We start from the raw sequence: 23,775 nt of genomic DNA, 5'->3' as shown, positions 1-23,775 counted from the left end.
AAATTTAAAAACAAAATCGAAAAATTTTTTTTCTAGATTCTTTTCGAATAAAAACATTATTCGGTTTATTATATGGTTGTTTTTGGTTAGGTGTACCAAGTTTTTGTTCACCAAAAGAAAACAAAACCCATAAAACAAACAAATAAAACAAACAGAAACATCTCCACAGTGATCATTTTTTCGAATCGGAAATTTTTTTGTTTTTGTTTCTTTGTCTAATTCTTTCTCTTATGATTAACGATTAGTGAAAAATATTGTGAATTTTCAATTTTGATTATGGTGAACAATTAACGACACAAAATATAATGATAATTTACAAGAAAATTTACTTTTATTTTTGACATTTTTTTTCAAAAATTGCATCCCAAAAATAAATTGAGTGTAAAGTTTTCTTTTCTTTTTATTCTGGAATTTAACAGTGTTCATTATAATAGTGAATATTTCTTAATTATGTTTGAACCGAAAAATAATCATCATCACTATTTGATTGGATGGATGCATGAATGTTCCCGTATATGATCGATGTAAATTATTTTTTCTTGCTTGCCTATGAACCACTAACGATCATGAACTAAATTATATAAATTTCGTTCTCTCACTCTCTCTCTCTCTCCTTCTTTAATCTTTATTATTATTATTATGTGGATGTTGTTTTTTTTCAACTTTATCATTCTTTTCCCTATTAATGTATATGTTCGCTATTGATATTAATTATAATGATTATTTGGGTAAGTTTGGTTTTATTTTTTTTTCTTCTCGGTTCTTGAATCCGTGTTTATATTCTACTTTTATTATTTACCAAGCTAGATCCATGTTGTTGTTGTTGATGTTTTTTTTCCATATTATCATTATTATTATAATCATCAGCATCATGTCAAATGATAAATAGCTAACCGTATGATAAAATAAATATAGTATGATGAATGTAAGTAATGTATGACGCCATAAGCATTAGTTATTAATTATTATTGTTATGGTTGTTGTTGTTGTTGTTGTAGAATATTCATTTTCTTTAGGGCTTAATTTCGATTTTTTTTTTTTTTTGTCTGGTACTGAAAAATTATTTCTTTTCTGGTTTTATTTTTTTGTGGTTTTTATCATCAATGTTTTTTTTCTGGTTCGTGTGTACGTAATGTGTCAAAATAATGATAATGATGATTATCAGCAGAGATACAAAAAGCATCCATTTTTTTGTTGTTGACCATAATTTCTATTTTGTTTTCGATGTAGTTCATTCTATCGATTCGGTATAGAAGAATAGTACCAGAAATTAAGAAGAAGAAAAAAAGATCAACTTTTTTTCTGGTTATCTTTTTTTGAATCGATTTGATTTTGATCAAAAATATTTTCTCATTGATGTTTCTAATGTTGTCCAAATTTCCACCGATAGAGGACGTTGTTTGCAGAAATGTAATTGTTTCATTTCGTTTTGTTTTGTTTTGTTTCAATTCAATTCATAAAATTAGTTTGTACAATTGTTTCGAAAAACGTTGTGACGGAAAAGTGAAAAAAAAATGTAATCAAACAAATCGATTTGATGATGATGATGATGATCAAATGATATTATCACCATCATGTATAATATCGAATCGATATTATAATGTATTCAAGACACTAGTTTTTTTTTCTTCAATAAAATAATTTGATTCTTGAATCGAAAATAATGGAAATGCAAATAATAAAAAATGAAAATACATTTTTTGATTTGGTTGATTGATTTTTCATTTCAAAGAACGAAAAAAAAGCAAAGAAAAAAAATTCAGCTACTTTTTTCCATCATCATCATCATCATCATCATTGTTCGTCAATTCTAAAATCCCCAAAAAATACTAATTCCAAACTATTTGATCATAATAATGAAAAAATGATTGTTAATGGCTTTGTGTATCATTTGATGATATACGAGGTGAATTTGAATATTTAGTTTTGCATAATTTTTTGTTGTTGTTGTTCCTGTTCACTTGCTAAGAAATTCATCGTTGAAATCAAGAAAAAAAAAGAATTGCCTCAAATATGTTTTCACTCAGTACGAGAGAAGATAAGATTTTTTTTTTATTTCTTCTATTTCCAACTTGATTACAAAATTTTTTTTTTTTTTGCTGTTAAGATTTCAGGAAATGAAGAAGAAAAAATTTATAAATTCGCGTGCCATACAATCATCAACAATCATTTTTTTTCGTTGTTGGAAATTTATCATTATATACCCTTTTCAAGGAATCCTGATTCTTTCATTTATGAAAACTTTTTTTTTCGATCACATTAGCCGAGAATAGAAAAATTGAGGTTAACAAAATGTCATCAAATATTTTGAAAGAAGAATTTGTTTGAAATTAAAAATTAAAATAACTTTTTTTCTTCACCGATTTTTTTTTCGATTCTCGTCATCACATTCAATTCATTTTGAATTTAAATTCGTTTCCGTGTAATTCAGTTTTCATGATATAAACAAGGAATAGGAAAACTTTTTTTTTCAAAAATACCATCAGTGGACCAAAATCATTGATTGAATGAAAAAATGCTGGTATGTTTTTTTTTTTTTGATTTTCTCAATTTTTTTTCTCTTGAGCAAAAATCAATTATTAAATTGAATATGATCCTGAATGAAGCGAATGTTAAGGATTAAAAAAAATATTCTACGTTGAACATAATGATAATTGAACCACATTGAATTGGTTCTTTTTTTTTGTTCAAATATAACTATTACCAACAAACTGTGAAAATAATGTGAAAATAATGTCATCATTTTATTCTTTCTTATTTAACTCTTTTTCACATGATTTTCACTATTCAACGATTTATTTTTCAATCTTTATTTCTCGATTTTGTTTGCCATAAAATGAATAAAAATGATTTTGTTTTTTTCGCTGACAAATTGCTCTTTAACAAAAACAGAAATAAAATCCATTTAATGTTGGAAAAAAATTATTCGGAAAAAAAATTATGAATAAAACTTCAAATGACGTATATCGACATAATGTGAACAGATACCATCATTGACATTGATTATGGTTGGTTATTCTCATCTACATCCCTCATATTACATGCACACAACATATTATACAACTCCTCAATTTCAATAAAGAATTGCATTTATAATTGAAAATGTGAAAATCATCCATTTTCAAGTAGCCAAAAAAAAAAATTCACCTTTTTGGTGTGTCAAAATTCTGCAAAACAAATGAAAAAATCTTTCAGGAACAATATAAAAATGAATGTTGAAATGAAACAAAGCCAAACGAACCAGAAATAAATCCAAAATTCAAATATATAAAAAGAAAAAGGAAAAACTATTGACAATTTAGCAAATAAACATCATCATTTTTTAAAAAAGTTTCGTGAAAATTGTTCTTTTCTTTTTGCTGAATAATTTAAATGTTTTTGATCATTCTCTTATTTTTTCTTTCTTTTGTTTTTCACACAATCTGATTCTTGATTACGTGAGATATTATTGAATTGATGAACTGATTTTGGGTTTTTTGTTTCTCGAAAATTTTTTATAATCATTGTTTACTTAAACAACTACTATGTATTAAAAACTTTGGAAATCAAACCAAAAATATATTTTTCAATTTATTTCAAACATATCATCTTTTTCTTTGTTGCTGATATGATTATCATTATTATAATCTCTATATTGACAATAACATTAAATTGAACGACAGATATTTGTGTTTGGGCAATTTATTCATTTCATTTGAACAAAAAAATAAACCAAATATCATGTCATCCACCCAATTCTGGATTCAGATTGAACTCTTTTTCTCTTGAATTTGTTCCTTTTCAGTATAATATATGTTGTGATAATGTAATCTACTTCTGTTAACTTTTTTCTTCTTTTTTGTTCTGCCGAAGAATAAAAAATAAGAGGGTAACAAAATAATACGTCGACACGATAAGAGTTTTCAAACTTACGGTAGCAACTGCGTGTTTTCTGCAAACTTTCATCGGTAGTCGTCATCGTCACCATCATCATCATCATTTGGTTTTTTTTTGTTCGTCATTCGTTCGGTTAGTCGTCCGTTAGATTTCTTTTCTGTTCAAATAATGTCGAATTCTGTTTGGTAGAGGTGTGTATTGTATGAATGTATGTTGGCAAAATCATAACGAAAATGACGCCCGACGCATACACACACACACACACAGCGAATACTTTGACTATTGACGACACGTTTGAATTCATGCCTTCCACTCAAATTGATATTGATAAAAACCAAACGATTTGATTTGAAAAGAATTTACTATCATCATATTCAATGTCTTATATTTCATTCGATCGAATGGACATCAAATGATCATTCTAATGAACATCCTAATCATTAATTAACAAGAAAAATTCTGCCTATTTTATTTTCGCTTTCTTCTTCTGTTTTGTGTGATTGTATTCAATCAATGTTATAAATGTATTATCATTGAATATTTGTCTGATGATAGATGGAAAAAAATTGTCGACTTTATTCTCGTTATCTTCTTCATTATCATCATTATCGTGATAATAATTGTTTTGTCGATGATATTCATTCGAACGAATGAATGAATGAATGAATGAAAAAAACAACTAACCAGATCAACTAAATTGTGTTATGAATAATCAATCAATTATGATAATTAATATTATAAAATTATTATTATGTTTTTGTTCCTATGAATAAAGAAGAAAACTAAAGATGTAAATGAATACGGTAACAATCATCATCATCATCATATTTTGTCATCAGCATTAATTTTCATGTCATTTTCTATGGAATATCAAATTCATCGTTTGATCGATCATTTTATTCTTTCTTATTAATTATTATCAAAATTATTATGATTAAATGATAATTATCGAATGAAGAAATGAATATACAGAGAATATATTGAGAAAAATTGGAAACCACAAATTCGACTTGAAAAATAAAACAATGTTTTCAAATCTATAATATTTTTTTTGGTCGAAATATTATTTGTTTACAGGTGTATTGTTTTTTTTGTACCTGAAAACAAATGAAGATAAATAATGAAAAAAAAGCAAACTTGCATAATAAAACCAAAACAAAAAAAATAGAAGATCAACAAAATTATCATTTATCATTGATTATTATAGAAATTCTGTCCGGACCATAATCATTATTATATCAACAACAAAACAAAAAACAATGAAGTATTTTTTCTTATAATAGTTCAATGTCCACAAATGTCTTGGGTATTACGAAGTGAACAAAAACGAAAAACGAAACAAAAATAAACCGATGAAAGACCGAAGAAAAAAGTAAAAATATTGAACCAAACAAATAATATATTTTTGGGAATAAAACAAAAATAAGAAGAAAAATCAATAATAATAAAAAATAATGAAAAGAAAAAATTTCTGAAGCAATAATTTGAAAAGAAAATAAAATTTTTTTTTTTGAAAACATTAAGATATAGCGGTAAAGACGGTGGTATACAATGTCTACTATTAACAATGATAATGATAATGGAAAAAATCCAGTTGACAATACCGTTACAATGACAACAAAATCATCATCATCATCATCATCAACAAAACAAACACCATCAGTGCCAACAACAACAACAACAATATTACAGTCACAATCGATTTCTTCACAATCGACCAAGTAAGCAAACGAAAAAGACTACCAAGACATCTGCTTTTATCATAAAAATCCAATTAAAATTTCATCGAATACTTTTTTTCGATAAAATTTTAAACTGTTTTCATTTTTCTATTTTTGGTAAAAAAAATTTTCATCATTCCTTGCGAAATAAGTATAGTGAGATTAGAAAAAGATATCCAACAAAAAAATTTGGAATTTTCTATAAGGTATATTTTCAAAGGAAACAATAGCAACAAAGAATATCTATTCTGATCATTATTATTTCATCAGTAATTAATTTGTTTGGTAATTGTCAGTAAATTGTTTTCCTAAAAAACAAAAACAACAAACGATAAAATAATCATTCAATTTGGACATATTGAGAACAAAGAAAACAACAAAACTTTGCAATTCTGAGTTCAGAATTTTTTATTGGAATTGTTTGAATTCAGTTCCAGAATACTTAATGAACAAGAACTGATTGATTAGAAGATATTTATCTTTTTTGTTGTTGTTGTTGACTGTTTTTACTTGAAATTACAAATTGACAATCATCACCATAAATTAGTGAACAACAACATTATTGTTGTTGTTCCTGAATAACAAAAAAAAAGAAAACTTTTATTATTTCCTTGTATTATTTTACGTTATAATACAATTATTATCATCATTTTGGTTGTTCGTGTTTGTCCATCGTTATTTTTTTGTTTGGTTTCCATAGTATGTATGGTGGTGAATTGTGTTTGAATTATTATCAGTTTGATCTCTTTTTTCTTTTTTTTATCTTCTATTTTCGATCGATAAAAAAAACAAAAGAAGAAAAAAAATCGTTAAATTCAATTTATTTGAAATTGAAATTATTTCATTCGACTATAAAATTAGTGTCAAAAAGATTCTGTATTTGGGAAAAATAAAAAATTCTGACAGAATAATTTTCCTTACACACACACCTCACAACACAATAAAATGATTTGATAATGGCAAAAACATTTTTGGATTTTCTGAAAATAAAGTGAAAATTTTTTGCTGTTGCTTGAATTTAATGTCTTCCATTTTTTCTTCAGTTTTTTTATTTTATCATCGTCGGCTGCGGCGATGATCATCATATATGGAAATAAAAGTGAAAAATGATAAAATTTTTTGACATTTACATTTTGTGTAATGATGTGTGTATGGGAAACCCGATTATCGATCAATATTATTTCACAGATATTTTTTTTCTGATCAATCACTTTGATTGATCCTGAATTGATATGTAGGTATATTGGTTGTTTCTACAGAAAAACAGAAAAACAATCTAATTCATTGATGGAATTCATCCATTATTATCATTATGATCCATCATTGTAATATATTTTAAGTTTGTTTTTCTTTGCTTGCTTATCAAGATTAAAAGCTTGATGCAGTGATTATTTGTTGGTGTTTGTTGATTCAAACCATTTTTTTCCACTATATCATTGTCATCATCATCATTTTTCACACACAAACACACTTTATTTTGTTTTTTCTTCCAACTTTTTTTGCTTTTCTTTTTGATACCTCGTAATTGAACTTGTAGTGAGAGTGAAATTCCACATTTATTTTTTTCACAAGTACAAGTTTTGTTCTCACAATAACAACAACAACAACCAAAAAACATTAAATAGAATAGAATTCCTCTATAGAATCAAATCATATAAATACACACAAACAAAAGTATATTATCGTAATGATGATGATGATAATAATAATAATAATAATCTAAACAATGTCTAATGTATTTTCTATGTCACAAATCTTAACCAAAAAAAAATAAGACAATGGTTTTTGTCTTACTTTCATTCAGATGTTTTTCGTTTCGTTTTGTTCTGTTTTTTTCTTTCCCACTTGGAAATTGGCGTCTGTGTGTTTTTCTTGTGGTTATAAGATTCATTCGAAACAGTTTGGTTTTTTATCAGCGTTTGTTTTCTATTTAATGAGGATTTCCTAGATTTGAATTTTGAACCATATTAACATTATGATCATTATACTAACTAACTTTGAACATATCTATCGTATAAAATGACGATTATTATATTTTTTCCGGGAATTTTCAATGATTCGTCATTATTTCTGTCGATTAAACCGAAATAAATGTGTTTGCTCGTTAGCCTGTCAAAATCTATTGATGGTGATTTGACAGTGTTCACCATAAATTCATGATTCAAGAAAGTGAATTCCTTTCGAAAATTATTTCGATAATTTCAAATTCAAATTTTTTCTAGCGATTTTGTAAAATATCGGTTTGGTCATTTAGGTTTTATGGGTAAATTCTTGAATCATATGGACACGATAAAAATAATGAATAATATTAAAAAAACTGTCATCATCATCATCATCATGGTTCTCGATTAAATTTAATTACATTAATTATTATGACTGTCATCAGTAATTGGAAAAGTGAGATTTTTCTTTTCGTTTCTTTTTTCGTCGAACGCAGCATTCGTTCATAGTGTCAGAATGACACTTCAGTATGAAATTCATTTTATTCATTTTTTTTCACGAAGAAAATTCTAAATTTTTTTTTCACAACACTAAATTTGAATTGAATATGAGTGAAAAGTGAATATTAATTTTTTTTTACCCGGCAAATGAATTCCCATGTGAAAATTCATAGATAATGTTATGATCAACAACAACGGAAAAAATTGCTAACAACAAATTCTGATTTAAAAAAAAAATCTTAATGAAAGTCCCTATACAAACATTACAATAATAGTCTATAGAGACATAAGTTTTTTTTCTGTCACTGTCATCAAAAATTATTATTTTACTATGATTATAATTTAAATTGATGTGAATAACAGAAAAATTCTCTCATTGAATTGCTTGAACAGCTTGAAACGAGAATAAATGAACTTTGATTTCTCTATGTGTTCCAACAACAACAAACAAAAAAGAAGAAATTTCCGTGAAATCAAGAAAAATTAAACAAAAACAAAACAAAACAACATAGAATTTACAAGGTGAAAATAAATACAACATGAAATAATTGGGATTTTCATAAACAAAACAACAAAAAAAAAGTCAGAATAATTTGGATGAAAACATTTTCTGTTTTTTGGTCGATAGTTTTTGTTTATCAAGTTTCCATTGTTATTATTATTGTTGTGTTTCTGGCTAATTAAGAATAACGTCGACGACACCAACAATAACATTTAACATTTATATTCACTACCTGATCTTACTCAATCGTTAATAACATTCATTCATTCATTCATTATAAAATGAAGATGAAAATGTTTATTTGAATTCATTCATTCATGTTGAACCATAAGCCTGATTTGATTTTTACTTTTTTACTCTTATTTTTCTTGTCTGTATATCGTTCGATAAGCCGAAAGGAATTTTTTTCCATTTTTGTTGTTGTTGTTGTTGTTGTCTTAGTCATTATTTTTTTCCAATTTTATAAATCTCGATTTGATCCCTATATGTGATTATCAAATATTTTTCTGTTTTTAGTTGGCCATATAAAAACAAAACTAAATTCATTCAATTTAAACAAACAACAAAACAAAACAAAACAAAACAAAAAACATTGATTGTAAAGGAATTTTTCATTAAAATCTTATAATAAAGAAGATTCTTAAGAAAATCGGATATAAAAAATTTTTGTTTTGAAATCCGTATGTTATTTTTTTTTGGTTCGAGTAGATCAAATAAAAAAATGAAACAAATTTCCGGTAGAAATATTATTTCAATTCTTTATTGTGACATTCTTTATTGTGAATCTCCTATTATTATTTGAACAACAGCAGAAAAAAATGATAGTATACTATCGTCATTTCCTATTTAATCTCTTTGTGATTTTATCCACAGAAAAAAAATACAACAACAAGAATTAATCTCATTATTCGATGAATTAAACATAGACAAGCAAACGAACGAAAATCTAAACTTTAAATTAATGGCCATGAACTTTTTTTTTGAAATAAAACTTTTTGATGTAAAACTTTTTTTTTCGTTTTTATTTATTTATTGATAAACACTGTCTATGTGTACTGATCAAATGAATATATGTTCTTTTGAAATCTTAATTTTTTCCTGAATATTTTTTTACCCAATTCATTCACAATCAATCCAAAAGAATGATTGGATATAAACAAAACAACAACAACAAAAAATCCAATTTGATGATTGAACTAATAACGATTACGAACAATAAAAAGATAACTGAATCTATCATTCCGAAAAGAAAAGATATTCACATCGATAGTATGATAAGCATTTTTTTTTGTCTCATTATTTCAGATTGATAGATCAAATTCAAGAAACAAAATCGATCCATTTTTGTTTCCTTGCTTGTTTTATTTTGTTTGTTTGTTTGTATAATAACGACGATGTATAATCAATACAACAACAACAACAACAAAAATGTTTGTATATTTTCGGTATTTTCTTATTCTTGTTATTTTCATTAAAGTAAACAACCAAAAACACACACACACACATATATCGACAAACACACACATAAAAGAATTTAGTAAGAAAACAAAAATCTTCCATTCAGATTCATACGACAACTATTTGATTTTATTCTTTTTTTTCCTTGTCTTTTCGGTTTTCATTTCGATCTGTATTTGTGAATAAAAATCAAATAGAAGAAGAAAAAAAGATTGCTTGTTAGTATTATTAGTTAACAACAAAACATGAAATAAAACGAAACAGCCCAAATAAATCGTTTTAGTCACTTTTGATTCATAATAGAAGAAAATCTTTATTTTGATTCTAAATTTATTTATACACCATACGCGATAGACAATTCTAAATCCTAAGAAAATGAATGGAATGATCTGCTTTTTCTTTTGACGAAATGAACAACAATCAATCGATTGTCATTGTCAGTTATTATTATAAATTCAATTCGAACAAAACTATCGAAAACAAAATAATAATAATAAAATTGGTTCAATTTCAAAAGTCATCACTATAAAGTCATTTACAATGAATGAGTATAGCAGGATGAATGTCAGAATTTGAATCGTTGAAGTAAGGAAAATGAAATTAAAATTCCAGCCAATTACAATTCTCGACAGCAATCGGCAGACATACATTCGAAACAATTTCAATTTTGTGCCCGTTTTTTTTCTTTTAAAATCAATCTTTTTCAACCTCTACAACATTTAATCAAATCAAGTGTAATTGGAAATGAATTACTTTTTCACTTATGAATAATGATAATGATAAGGATAACTTGCTTTTCTGATTTGTTTCTGATCGTCTTTTTTTTCGACAACCATCAAATAATTTTCGATTATCCAAATGGGAATTGCCAATATTGTTTCAATTGACAAAATTAAAAAAAATCGATTAAAACTTACAAATAAACATCAATAATCTTTTTTTTTCAAATTATCTTTTATTCACTACAGTTTCATCTATTCTGTGAAATAATAAAAATCCTGTTTTTGTTCAAATTTTTATTTTTCTTTTTACGAATATCATTTCAGAAAATTTTCATATCTTTTCCACATTGATAAACAAAAAATCATAGAATCTTAGATTGAGAAGTTTTGACAATGCACAACATAATATTTAACGTTTCGAGATGTTTGCAAAAAATGATGATTGTTTTTTTTCTTCTTCTTCTTCTTTGTTGTATGAATGAATGAATGAATTATCATTTTTCGACAAGCAAAGAATGAAAATGTTTATAATAAAAAAAAAACTTTGAAATGATGCATATCTGAAAATGGATATCAGAAGCAAAAAAAAACGAATGCGAAAAAGAAAACATTGTATGTGTATCCTGTGGATGGGTCCAGACGTCAACTTTTTCATTTTGTCACAATGTAATGTTCTGGTTCGGTGTGTGTGTGTGTTTTGTGATATTGACACTCGGTTTCATAATATACAAGTAAATTTGAATGAAAAAAAAATACAACGTCAGCAGGTGAATAATTTTCCGTAAATGTATACATTTACCCGTGAATGATCTATGGTTGGAAACAAACAACAACAAAGGTTATTTATTCTAAATTTTTTTTCATTTCATTTTGATTGATCATGCCCATGTTTATATGGATATGGAGTTTTTCAACTAATTTTATTCATATTTTTTTTGTTGGAAAGTGAATTTTGCTAGAGTTTTAGAAACCAGAAAAAAGGTTTGTGAATTTTCGGTTTTTTCGAAAGAAAAATTCAAATGAAGCATGAATATACCTATCTGGTTTGTTTGTAAGGGGGTTTGTCGAATTTTTTTTTTTGATATTCGTTGTTTTCTCTTTGCCCAATTTAATTTTCAAATACAAACGAATGAATGAATTATTCTGTTTAAATAAATAGAAAAAAATCGAGGGAGAGATAAATATTAAAAAAATAACGCCAGAAGAAATTTCTCGGTTTAATTTGGGAAATGTTTTTCCTGAAAATTCATCCATTATCTTGTCATAATTCTCCTATTTTTCTTTTTTCTATTTTTGATTATGTGTTTTAGGCCAAATTTATTATCATTCGATGATGATTATAAACAACAACAACCACAGTCATTGCAATCAAATGATTCGACGATAATCAAACCAACGATAACAACATTATCATCGACTACCGGTGGAATATCGACAACAACATTAACAGGAAATGTTGTTATAAATTGTAATACTGCAAATAATAGCCTATTATGTCGTCGTAATCGAAGACGTTCATCAAGTTTAAGGGCTTCAACAACACCGAATTTATCGCCTAAATATTCAAGTGATACAAATAATACTAATGATGTTAATGTAAATGCTCAAGTAGCAGCACGTGCATGTTATGATTTTCTTCGACGTTCCGATACAAATAATTTTATAATCGATGCAATCGATGATGAACAATTGGAACAATTATTATTATCAAATAATAAATCACCAACACCTTCTAGTAATCAAACATTACGAAAAAATCTTACCCTATTGGGTACAAATAAAACACGTTTAAGTAATGGTAAATTACAACATCAACAATCAACAACAGCAGCAATCGCAGACAATCATCCTCATTTACATCATACAGATAGTGTTTGTTGTTATCAAACAACAGTCACCGATTTTATTGATGATTATATCACACCGGAAATAATGAATTATACAAAAACGGATAATAATTCAATGTTACCACAGAAATCACCACCAATGATGTTTAAATCATTAGATTCAACTGCATCGGCTGGTGGAATATGGGATAAAGAAGATAATATTAGCCTATATGGAACACCAAAAGAGGAAATGTTACCAAGTCTTGGTGATTCAAAAGGACCATCATTCATGCGCAGCCAAATTGAAGCTTTATTTCAACCCTCAGGTATGAAACAAGTACAAAAATTGATTACCAAACCAAATTAGAAACAATATTTTAATAATTTCAAAATTTAGTCGTAAAAAACATATGTCATCAAACATTTTTTTTTGTTCTGTTTCATAGTCATTAGTCATATGTAAATATCAGTAATCAAGAATAAGTAACCCAAATATGTTGCTGATATTGAAGCAACTAATTGAATGAATTTTGGAAGTTTTATTTCCAAAATGTTCTTTATCATTTCATGTAATTTTTCTTTGTTATTTTCGAGTATTGTATTTATTAATCATTTATTTTGTTTCTCTCTCCCTCTTTTTTTTTGTTCATACAAAAAAAACCAGATAACAAATTGGCAATGAAACTATTTGGTAGTAAGAAAGCCTTAATGAATGAACGAATGCGACAAAAAGAATCGGGCCTATTCATCATTCATCCATGTAGTACATTCAGGTCAGTATTTTTTTTTTTTTTTTTTGTTTTTGTTCTCGGCAATAATTTCTCCCAGTTATTTTAATAATCAAACACTTGTATCCGATAACATTATGAACATTTGTTTCATTTATTCATTCGACATATTTTCAAGCTGTTTTTTTTTGGAACAGATATCAAAATGAAATGAACAGATAATAATAAAAAAGTAAAGAATAAAATGTTACGATACAATTTTTTTTCACTTCCTTACTATTTCCTGGAATATTTCCATATATATTTATATGTGTTTTTCTCTTTGTTTTTTTTAATAATCATTCTAAATCAAGGTTCTATTGGGATCTTTGTATGTTATTATTATTGGTTGCCAATCTGATTGTATTACCAGTGACAATATCATTCTTCAAAGACGATTTATCTACACGTTGGATTGCCTTCAATATTTTATCCGATACTATTTTTTTTACTAGATATTTTGGTCAATTTTCGAACAGGTAATTTATACTATTTTTTTTGTTATTGTTGTTGTTCTTATTATTAAAAAGATTAAACTAATTACAATCGACCAGACATAAATACAAACATTTTGAATAAAATTGAAATTAGTAATTACAAAATAAATTCATTTTCATCATTATAATCATATTTATAATAGCAACAATGATTCTCAATGGAATCGTTTTTTATTTTGGAATTATTTTCCCTATTTATTCATTTTAATAACAAGTGAATGAATGCAAAGAAAAAAATTCGTGTCTAGAATCTTTTTTTTCTCATTCAAATGTGTGTTCAACATTTAATTAAGCAAAAAAATTATGCTCCCTATAGACAATTTATAACCAATAATAATGTTAGTCAAGAGTCAGAATTTCATCAGATCAGAAATTCATAAATTATTAAAAACATTATTATTGTTGTCGAGCCTTAATTAGTTTGTGTGTTTATAATTTGTAAAAATCTAATTTCGTGAGAAATTAAATAATATGTTGATAACTTTCATTTTTCTTTTCTACTTTTCTTCTTTTTTTCATCAAACAAAGGAATAATGAATCCAGATTTGCCAGAACAAGTGATTCTAGATCCAAAACAAATTGCCCATGGTTATATACGTTCTTGGTTTTTTCTTGATCTAATCAGTTCAATTCCATTGGATTATCTTTATCTTGTATTTAATCAAGATTTTGATGATAATTATCAGGCAAGCATCTGGCAAGCTGGACGTGCATTACGTATATTACGTATATTAAAAATGTTAAGTCTTTTACGATTATTACGCCTTTCACGTTTGGTTCGTTATGTTAGCCAATGGGAAGAAGTTTATGTAAGTAAAAATTTTTATTTTTCTGATTCATTTATTTTCATTAATTAAATTTGTTGTTTTTTTATTAAAAAAAAAATTAAATTAAAATTCATTTTCAGATTTTTTTTCACAATAATAATAATAATAATTAGTAATATGCTAATGAGATCAAGAGATACTGATTTTGGAAACAATCAGTATTCTATCACTAATTTGCTTTTTTTTTCCGGTGAATGTGTGTGCGTTCGTCATTGATTGATTGATTGATTAAATGAATTTCATTTTTAGTTAATTAGTTAGTTTGCTTATTCTTTTGATTAATTTTTTTTATCTCTCTACATTTGGAATCGATACAATGAATAGCCGCTTCTTCTTCTTTTTTTTTAAATTTATGTTTTGGTTCATTCACAAAGCAAAAAATGTCACATTTGATTGATTAATTTGATGAAGAACAAATAGAAACAACAAAACCAAAATGTTTAGATTTTTTCTGCTTTATTAACATTTTTTTTTTCATTTTGAAAAATGATTATCTTTTCATTTGCTCGGATTGAAAATTGTCTTTTTTGTTTTGTTTTTTAGTTACAAAGTTTTTTAATTTAATGAATTTCAATTATATCATAACTTTAACATAAAATTTTGGAAACAAATAATGACAATTGACAAAATATAGGGGTTGTCACGACAACCAGAATGACCAGGAAGAAGAGAATTGTTATTTCATTTGGAAAATTTATAAAAATTTTTTTTCATAGAGATTTAAATCCAAATTATAATTGAGTTTTTTTTTAATTTTGTTTTTAAAATTCAATTTTTATCATTCTATTCGTTCAAAATACTAGGCCAAATTTTTACTATAGTTTCTCTCTCTCTTGTTAAGATCTTAATCATTTAATGATGATTTATAAACAAATTCTTTATTATCTTGATTCATAAAATTCATAGAACCATGCAAGAATTATTTCAACAACAACAAAAAAATAACATTTTAATTGTCATTTTTTGTTTTCTAAATCAAAACTGAATAAAATGATGATTATTTCGCCTGTTTTACTACAGTGATATTATAATATTATTCTCGATTCATTTAATTTGACAAGGAATTTTTTTCTCTACCGATATAGCAAACTAAATCACACAATTGCAAACGCAAACAAACTGATGATTAAGCCTTTCATTTTGCTGACTCAATTCATGCAAAAAAGTGAAACAACAAATTTCTTCTCAATTTAAAATTCAAATTTTTTCATTCAAAATTAAAGAGAATAACGACGGGGACCGAAAAGATAAATTGTTGAAAAATCATCTTTGCCAAATCGGTACCAGAATCTCCAAAAAAGAAAAAACTAAGGAATTTCAATTTTGTTTCTTGATTCTAGTACCCAGGAAATCATTAACCTATCTTGGAGCAAAGTAGAAATTAATAATAATCACCAGATTGATAGAAATGAAAAAGAATCACATTGTAGCTATATCATAGATGAGTTTCTATGAGTTTTGTTCATTATATCATCAAATCTTTTCATTATTTTCAATCAGCTTTTGGCTATTTCATCGAAATTTTTATTCTGAAACAAACAAAAATAATTGATTCTTTGTCTTTTCCTTCTTATTTTGCTTTTTTTCTGTTTGTATCTTATGTGTGCATGTTTATCAATTCTTATCATGATAATTGATTTTTTTTCTTGTATTTTCTTTCGCACATTGTTCGTGACGATAATTTTCATCATTTAATGATCATCGCACATCATCATAATGATGATAATAAAAAAAAATATTGACAATGATGATAAAATGAACATTTGCTAAAACAAAAAATAATTTCGTGCCAATTATTGCCAATAATAAAATCGAAACAAAACAAAAAAAACATTTTTATCTTGAAGAATTTGTGATCAGAATTTGCCATTAAACGTATATGTGTGGATGTCTGTTTTTCTCGAATTGTTTGTTGATTTTTTTCCTTTCTCTCTCTCTTCAATTGATTGTCCAAAACTAAATCTTATGAATGGTTACACAATATATGAAATAAGTGGTGCAAAATTATTGCCTGTACTAAATGCTTGTTTGCTTTTTATTGTTTCTCTTTTTTTCCCTAAATCACCTGTTAATTTTGATGTTCAAGTGTTTGCTTATCATTACGTAATTATTATTCGTGTTTGCATGTCTAATAATAATGCTTCATAGATTTCTTTCCATCTATACTACTTGATTGATTTGGTTTCAAGCTTTTGGTTAAAAATGCATTTAGCAAAACATTGTTTGTTTGTTTGTGTGTCGTTTTGTGCTGTGTTTGGAATGTTTCTAGATTCTTGATAGATGATGATAATTTTTACGATTGGATTGTCTAATATAATTGATCTAGTTAATTATAAAGTGTGATATATAGAATAATAATAATTATTGAAAAAATTAAACATCCAATCTAATATAATTCCAATTTATTTTCTCTTTTTTTTTGTCTCTCTTTCTTTCTCTTTTAATTTATTGTTCATTTCTCCTATTGAATCTAAATTTCATCCTCGATCCATCATTATTATTATGATCATCATCATCATCCTTATCTTCATCTGCCAATTAATCTTCACCAAAAACAAAAACAAAATTCTTCCATTGAAAAACAAAACGAAAAATGTTTTTCACTGATATTCCTGTCCCGATTTCTTTTATATGTGCTTGCAAATTATTTATATGTAATGAATGTTCTTCTTCAATCCATCATCTTTTTTCACATTCCTAAAATTCCAAAAAAAATCCAATGTTTTTTTTTCAATTTTCTTTTGTTTCATTTTTTTTGTAACACCCATAATAATAATTGTTAACCTGGAAAATCGCCATTTATATTTATCGCTAATTGACAATAACATTCGCTTTAATCGGAAATTTGATAAATAATAAATAATGAATCTGATTTTTTGGGGGCGAAAACAAACTTTAAAAAACTAAAAAAAAAAATGAATAAAGATGTCAAACTTAGCGAATATGACAATGTCGAAAGATCAAAAATGTTTTTTCATTAATCTAAGCAAAATACCCGGTTATAAAAAGGTAAATCCTTTTTGTTTTAATTTAATTTTAATTTTATTTTTTGTTTTGTTTTGTTTTAAACTCACTAATTAACCTCTTAAAAATTCATTATTAGTTTTTTAATAGTGTTAAAAATACTTATAATTTTCTTGTTATTTTTTTTTCTCTTTCGAAAAATAAATTCCTTCAAAAGCATGATTTGTTCATTCATGTGAAATCGGGATGGATTGAAAGAAAAATTTTCTTGTCCATTTTTTTTTTTGTTGTTTAAATGTGCCTATGCTGTTTGATCTTGTTTTAAATGTTTGTTTGTTTATTTATCTTTTTCTTTTTTCTTTTTTTGGTACGGTCACGATAATACCAAATCAATGTATCTTTTCTTTCTTTTTTCACAAAAATATTCATGAAATGATTTATTTCTTTTCCTTTTTGTTTCTCTTTTCAGCATGAATTCATTTAATCTGTTCATTTTCTTTCTATGTGTGCTATTTGAATAAGAATCTTTTCATTTTTTTTTATTCTGTTTCTTGATTATGCGTGTTTCGCACTTTCTCTCTGTGTGTCTGTGTGTTTTCCAAAAAATTTTCAAAATGCATGCATTTCTTTTCATTGGCTTGAACAAACAAACAGAAAAAAATCATCAATTATTGACAATTACGATTGGATTTTGTTGTTTTTGTTGTCGATGTTGCTGTTTCGATAGTATTATTGTTTGAATCACCGGAACTAGAATCAATCGAGTGAAAAACGTAAGGAAAATAGATCCAAAGATTTGATTTTCTTGTTCGTTATTTTTTTCTTGGTTGCCATTGTAGTTGATCATCATGAATGTTCTTGATTTTTGAAATTTTTGGTCAAACAAAAACAATGAAAATCTTAGTTCAGCAAATTTTTTTGTTTTTGGCCCTTTTTTGGAACAAAATGACCACATAATAAACAGAATATTCAAAAGTCAAAAAACAACACAAGAAAAAATAATGAAAAATGATTTTGAGAATAGCTTTTTTTGCAAAAATTTAAATTTTGTTTTTGTTTTATCCAAAAGAATCAAATTGTACCTAGAGGAGATTTTTAAATAAATAAAAAGTCAACAAAAATTATCGATGATTTATAGCCACCAACACTATCAGGATTTAGATTTTCGTTTTCTACTCCGGATCGATATCTGATCAATAAATTCATTTCTTGCCACCATTCTTGGACATTCGGTTTATACATAAAATAGACAATGTTCTTTTTCCATTCAAAAGTCTCTACATTAGGTATAGGAATGAAAAACTTGAAATTTAAAATTAAAATTAAGTGAAGAAAGAAAAAAAATAAAATTCTAATGAAAAGTTAAAAGTTTAAACTGGGCAATAAATTAAAATGAATAACATTTTTTTTTCTTTCGAAGTGCTAAACTGCATTTCAAACACAAACACACAATCCAATCACCCATTAAGACAACCAGATGTTTTGGCATCTCACTTCTTCTTCATTCGTTTGAATCAATTCATAAACATAGACATATGTTTATGAATTATGATTTATGATGATCATTTTCATTTTACCATATTGTTTTTTTTTGGGAATTCAAAACAATTTCAGAAAACAAAAACATAAAACAAAAGGAAAGTTTTCATTTTCACAATCACTTTCGGATTCAATTTTATTGATTTTTGAAAAAAAATCAATTCATTTCATAATCAGTATCGAAGTTAGAAAATTGAAAAAAAAGCTTGGATTTATTAATGGAATCAATCTAAATTGTTTTTTTTTTCGTTTTGTTGAAATTTTTGAATGCCAATTTTTATTTTATTGTTTGATGATGATGATTATTATTATGTAAATCAATTCACTTTGCAAACAAATTTAAAATATATTAAGAAATGTTGTTGCCTGTTTTTTTCCTGTGTGTGTGTGTGTGTTCGTGTATGGATAATTCACACTAGAATCGGTGGAATTTTTCAAAAAAACCACAACAGAATCATGATTCCAAAAATGTGGTTGATATTTGTGTGTGTGGGCGTATATATTGCCTGTAGATGTTTGTCTTCATTTTTGTTGTTGTTGTTTTTGGATTTTTTTCAATTTTCGTTTTTCATTTTCATTATTATTATTATTATTATGAAATCTAATCAATTATTTTCGGTTTGAATGAGGGCAATGGAATGTATTTGATAAATTAAAAAATAAATTAAATTTTTCAAGCTTTGATATGGCAAATAATAATAATCTAGTCAATCTAATCTGATGTAATGTTTGATTTATCGGAATTGTTATTGATTATTTTGTTAAAAAATATTGTATTTTTTTCCATATTAAATTAATTAATTAATTATGATTTTAGTAACAATATTTTTATTTTGTTTTGTTTTGTTTTGATTGATTGATATTTTTTTTAATCAATATCATTATAATTATTACTTTTTTTTGCAAATTCTCATATGTATCATCATAATATACAGTTTCTTAATATGGCAAGCGTATTTATGAAAATATTCAATCTAATATGTATGATGTTATTGATTGGCCATTGGAGTGGATGTTTACAATTTTTAGTACCAATGTTACAAGGATTTCCATCCAATTCATGGGTAGCAATCAATGAACTTCAGGTAGATTCTTTTTTTTTTAAATTCAAGGATTCATTTCAAGTTTCATTTATGTTTGCTTTGAAACTATAATTCCATAGGATGCCGATTGGTTTGATCAATATTCTTGGTCATTATTCAAAGCAATGTCTCATATGCTTTGTATTGGTTATGGACGTTTTCCACCGCAAAGTTTAACAGATATGTGGCTTACATTGCTCAGTATGATTTCTGGTGCAACTTGTTATGCATTATTTCTTGGTCATACAACTAATCTTATTCAATCACTTGATTCATCTCGTCGTCAATATCGTGAAAAAGTAATTTTTTGAAAAAAAATTTTTGAAAATTTACAATTAATTAATCAATTTTTTTTTTGTTTGAAAAGCTTAAACAAGTTGAAGAATATATGGCATATAGAAAATTACCAAGAGATCTTCGTGTACGAATTGGTGATTATTTTGAACATCGTTATCAAGGAAAATTTTTCAATGAAGATACTATACTTGATGAATTATCTGAAAGATTACGAGAGGTATTTGTTTGTTTGTTTTTTTTTCGTATGATTCATTATTTCAATTTTTTTCTAATAAAAATTATTCTCTATCAATTTCTATGCAATCATCCATTAAAATCACCCGATATCGATAACAACAACAACACACATATACAGGATGTCATTAATTATAATTGTAGGGCGTTGGTTGCATCGGTACCATTTTTTGCCAATGCTGATACCGATTTTGTCAATTCAATTGTTACACGTCTTAAATACGAAGTATTTCAACCTGGAGATATAATCATTAAAGAAGGTACAATAGGAAATAAAATGTATTTCATACAAGAAGGTATTGTCGATATTGTTATGATTACCGGTGAAGTTGCAACCAGTCTTTCTGATGGATCATATTTTGGAGGTAATGCTAATGATGATAGCTCATGAATCAATCATTATTTGAACGTTTTTTTTCTCTTGTTTTATTATTGATTTGATTACATTAATCGTCTAATGATATTTTTCTTCTTCTTTTTCTCTCCCTGCCAAACCATTTTGTATTTTTTCCATTATTTCATTATCTAATAGAAATCTGTCTATTAACCAATACACGTAGAGTGGCAAGTGTTCGAGCTGAAACATATTGTAATCTATTTTCATTATCCGTCGAACATTTTAATGCTGTATTAGATATGTATCCATTAATGCGTCGTACAATGGAATCAATTGCTGCTGAACGTTTAAATAAGATTGGAAAAAATCCAAGTATTGTTTGTCCACGTGAAGATTTTCAATCAGAATTAAAAGCTGTTAGTGAATTATTAACAATGTCGGCACAAAGCCCAAGTGATGATAGTGAAAGTGATGTATCAATATTCAACAAAAAAATGAATCATTCGAAAAATAAATTAAAAACATCAACATCATCATCAAAACTGCCTAGGCCAAAATCTGAATCATGTTTTCCATTAATGAATACATTAAGTATTAGTAATCATGATAATAAAAATGTGGATAACCAACAACAACAACAACAACAGCAATCATCAACACCGACATCAATCAAACAGGATTTTACAACAAGCCTATTTCAACGATCTGGATCATTTTTTCGTGGTAATCGTGGTAATCAAACACAATCATCATCATCATCAACTACCGATCATCATCATCATCAACAACAACAACAACATAGCAATCAATCAGACAATCAAAATCATCATCATCAACAACATCATTATCATCAAAAAAATCAAGAGCAAATTAATTTATCAACATGTATAACGGTAACATCACCATCAACATCATCATTAAATAAACAATAGATTTAGAGCAAACAAACAAACAAAAAGTTGTTTTTCATTCACTTTCATCATCATTATTTGTAACAAATAAATTTGCAAATTTTACAGAATTTTTTTTTCTACTAAAAAAATCACCAAAGAAACTTTGATAATTATTCCAGAATGCGTTGTTATTGTCTTATTGTTTGTTTTCTTCTTCTTTTTCTTATTCAATTTCACTCAATCACAAGCCTTTAGCCTTTCATACACATAAATACACCAATACATTCACACCAACAAACAACTGATAACATAAAGCCAATCATCACTTTAAGATAATTATTTAAAAAAATTGGATTTTTTTCATAATATAATTATTATCGATTATATTCAAATAATTCAAATAGGATTATATATTTGTTAATTATAAATATTTAAGAATGAAATTTTATTTGAAAAATAAATAAATAAATAAATAAATCACAAATTAAAAATAAATAATTCTTTTCCGGTTTATTAATATTATTCTTTGCGAATTTACTAAGATAATCATCAATCATCATTTATAAATAAAATCATTTATATGTGATAAACGTTCGCTATTCATGATAACTGTTTTTCCGAACGTTCTTATCCGTTGAAGGTTGAATTTTTTCTCTGGTGTTTCATCTTCCGAGTACACTTCGTACCAGATGGAACCTTCAACCATAATTTGAAATTTGATCGCCTTCAACCACATCTTGGTTCGATAACCGGGTATGATGAGTCTTTTTAATACATTTTTTCCCAAAATGAAATCTCCTTGATCTTGATTTCCCAACTCGAATCCAAGATTTTGGGCTTCATAAATCGACAACGTGGATTGATTGACCCATTGATCCGTCGTGATTTTTCTGATAGATGTAACCGTTTGCCTCAATGCAAGGCGTTCGGATAATGTAGCTGCTGGAGATTTCCAGCAACCCAGAAACCTGATTTACTATCCAAATTTTCCTCGATCCCCATCCTAAGTATGTTAGAAATATGATTATCAAATTGTGGAAAGCAATAGTTATGAATATTGATGAATTCTCCTTCAAAAAAATGTTCATTACATTCCTGAAGTTTAAAATTTCAAAATAAAAAATAATTAGAAATATATCTAATGAACGATTTGTCTAATATATCTAATCAAACTGTAACACTATCAACTTTCTTTAATAAAAATGAAGAACACGAAAATGGTCTAAGAACAACGATTTTAATTAGACCGTGCGTGAGGGTATACAGCAATCGAATGACATGCGAATGAGTGTGTTCATGTAACTAGCATGTATGTGTGTGCCAAATCCTAGAAAGCACATGGCGGAAAAGGACGAGTGAAAAGGAAACATGCTGCGGTGAGCAAGCGAATGCTACAAAACAAAATTAATACTTGGTCGAATCGCTACTCGCAACTACAAGCTATCAAATTTTGTTCTTGCGTTTCTACCATTATTTTCTTTGTAATCATTACAACTAAATAATGTCTGTTTATCAACGATTCACAGCTATGCGCCTCTACGAGGCATTTGATCCCTTGCTGACTTATTTCCGTCAACAAGATTCCCGTTCCCCTCCCCCCGCCAATATAATCTATGGCTTGACCACTGTCGAGCTTTCTTTCGCATATCTGTTGGGCTTTGAGATCGACGATTTCGTTCGTCCCAACAATGCAATCATCTCAACGCCAACCTTGTCATCGTTGGCCCGTTTCATCGATCGGTTCCCTTCCGCCGATATTGAAATCGTGATGGATTTACTCCTTCCTTTT

The 23,775-nt window shown here is 26.6% G+C and overlaps 1 protein-coding gene across 1 annotated transcript; it reads left to right on the top strand.

Annotated features, from left to right (window-relative positions):
- Positions 1–4,725: 4,725 nt before the first annotated feature.
- Ih (hyperpolarization activated cyclic nucleotide gated potassium channel Ih) lies at positions 4,726–22,443 on the top strand. Its single transcript, XM_075819396.1, is given in 12 exon segments — positions 4,726–5,597; positions 12,031–12,875; positions 13,214–13,322; positions 13,631–13,760; positions 13,762–13,795; positions 14,342–14,622; positions 17,566–17,649; positions 20,079–20,228; positions 20,306–20,524; positions 20,593–20,739; positions 20,878–21,121; positions 21,289–22,443. Coding segments are annotated over 12 exon segments (3,150 nt in total). The 5' UTR covers positions 4,726–5,427; the 3' UTR covers positions 22,026–22,443.
- The last annotated feature ends 1,332 nt before the right edge of the window (positions 22,444–23,775 follow it).

The sequence above is a fragment of the Dermatophagoides pteronyssinus genome, unplaced genomic scaffold, assembly GCF_027571235.1.
Source record: "Dermatophagoides pteronyssinus isolate colony J.1.1.1.1 unplaced genomic scaffold, Derpt_VIB-CSIC_2022.12 sq0003, whole genome shotgun sequence".
Classification (NCBI taxonomy): domain Eukaryota; kingdom Metazoa; phylum Arthropoda; class Arachnida; order Sarcoptiformes; family Pyroglyphidae; genus Dermatophagoides; species Dermatophagoides pteronyssinus.
The sequence above is the reverse complement of the archived record's forward strand: the minus strand, read 5'-3'. Positions and strand labels throughout refer to the sequence as shown.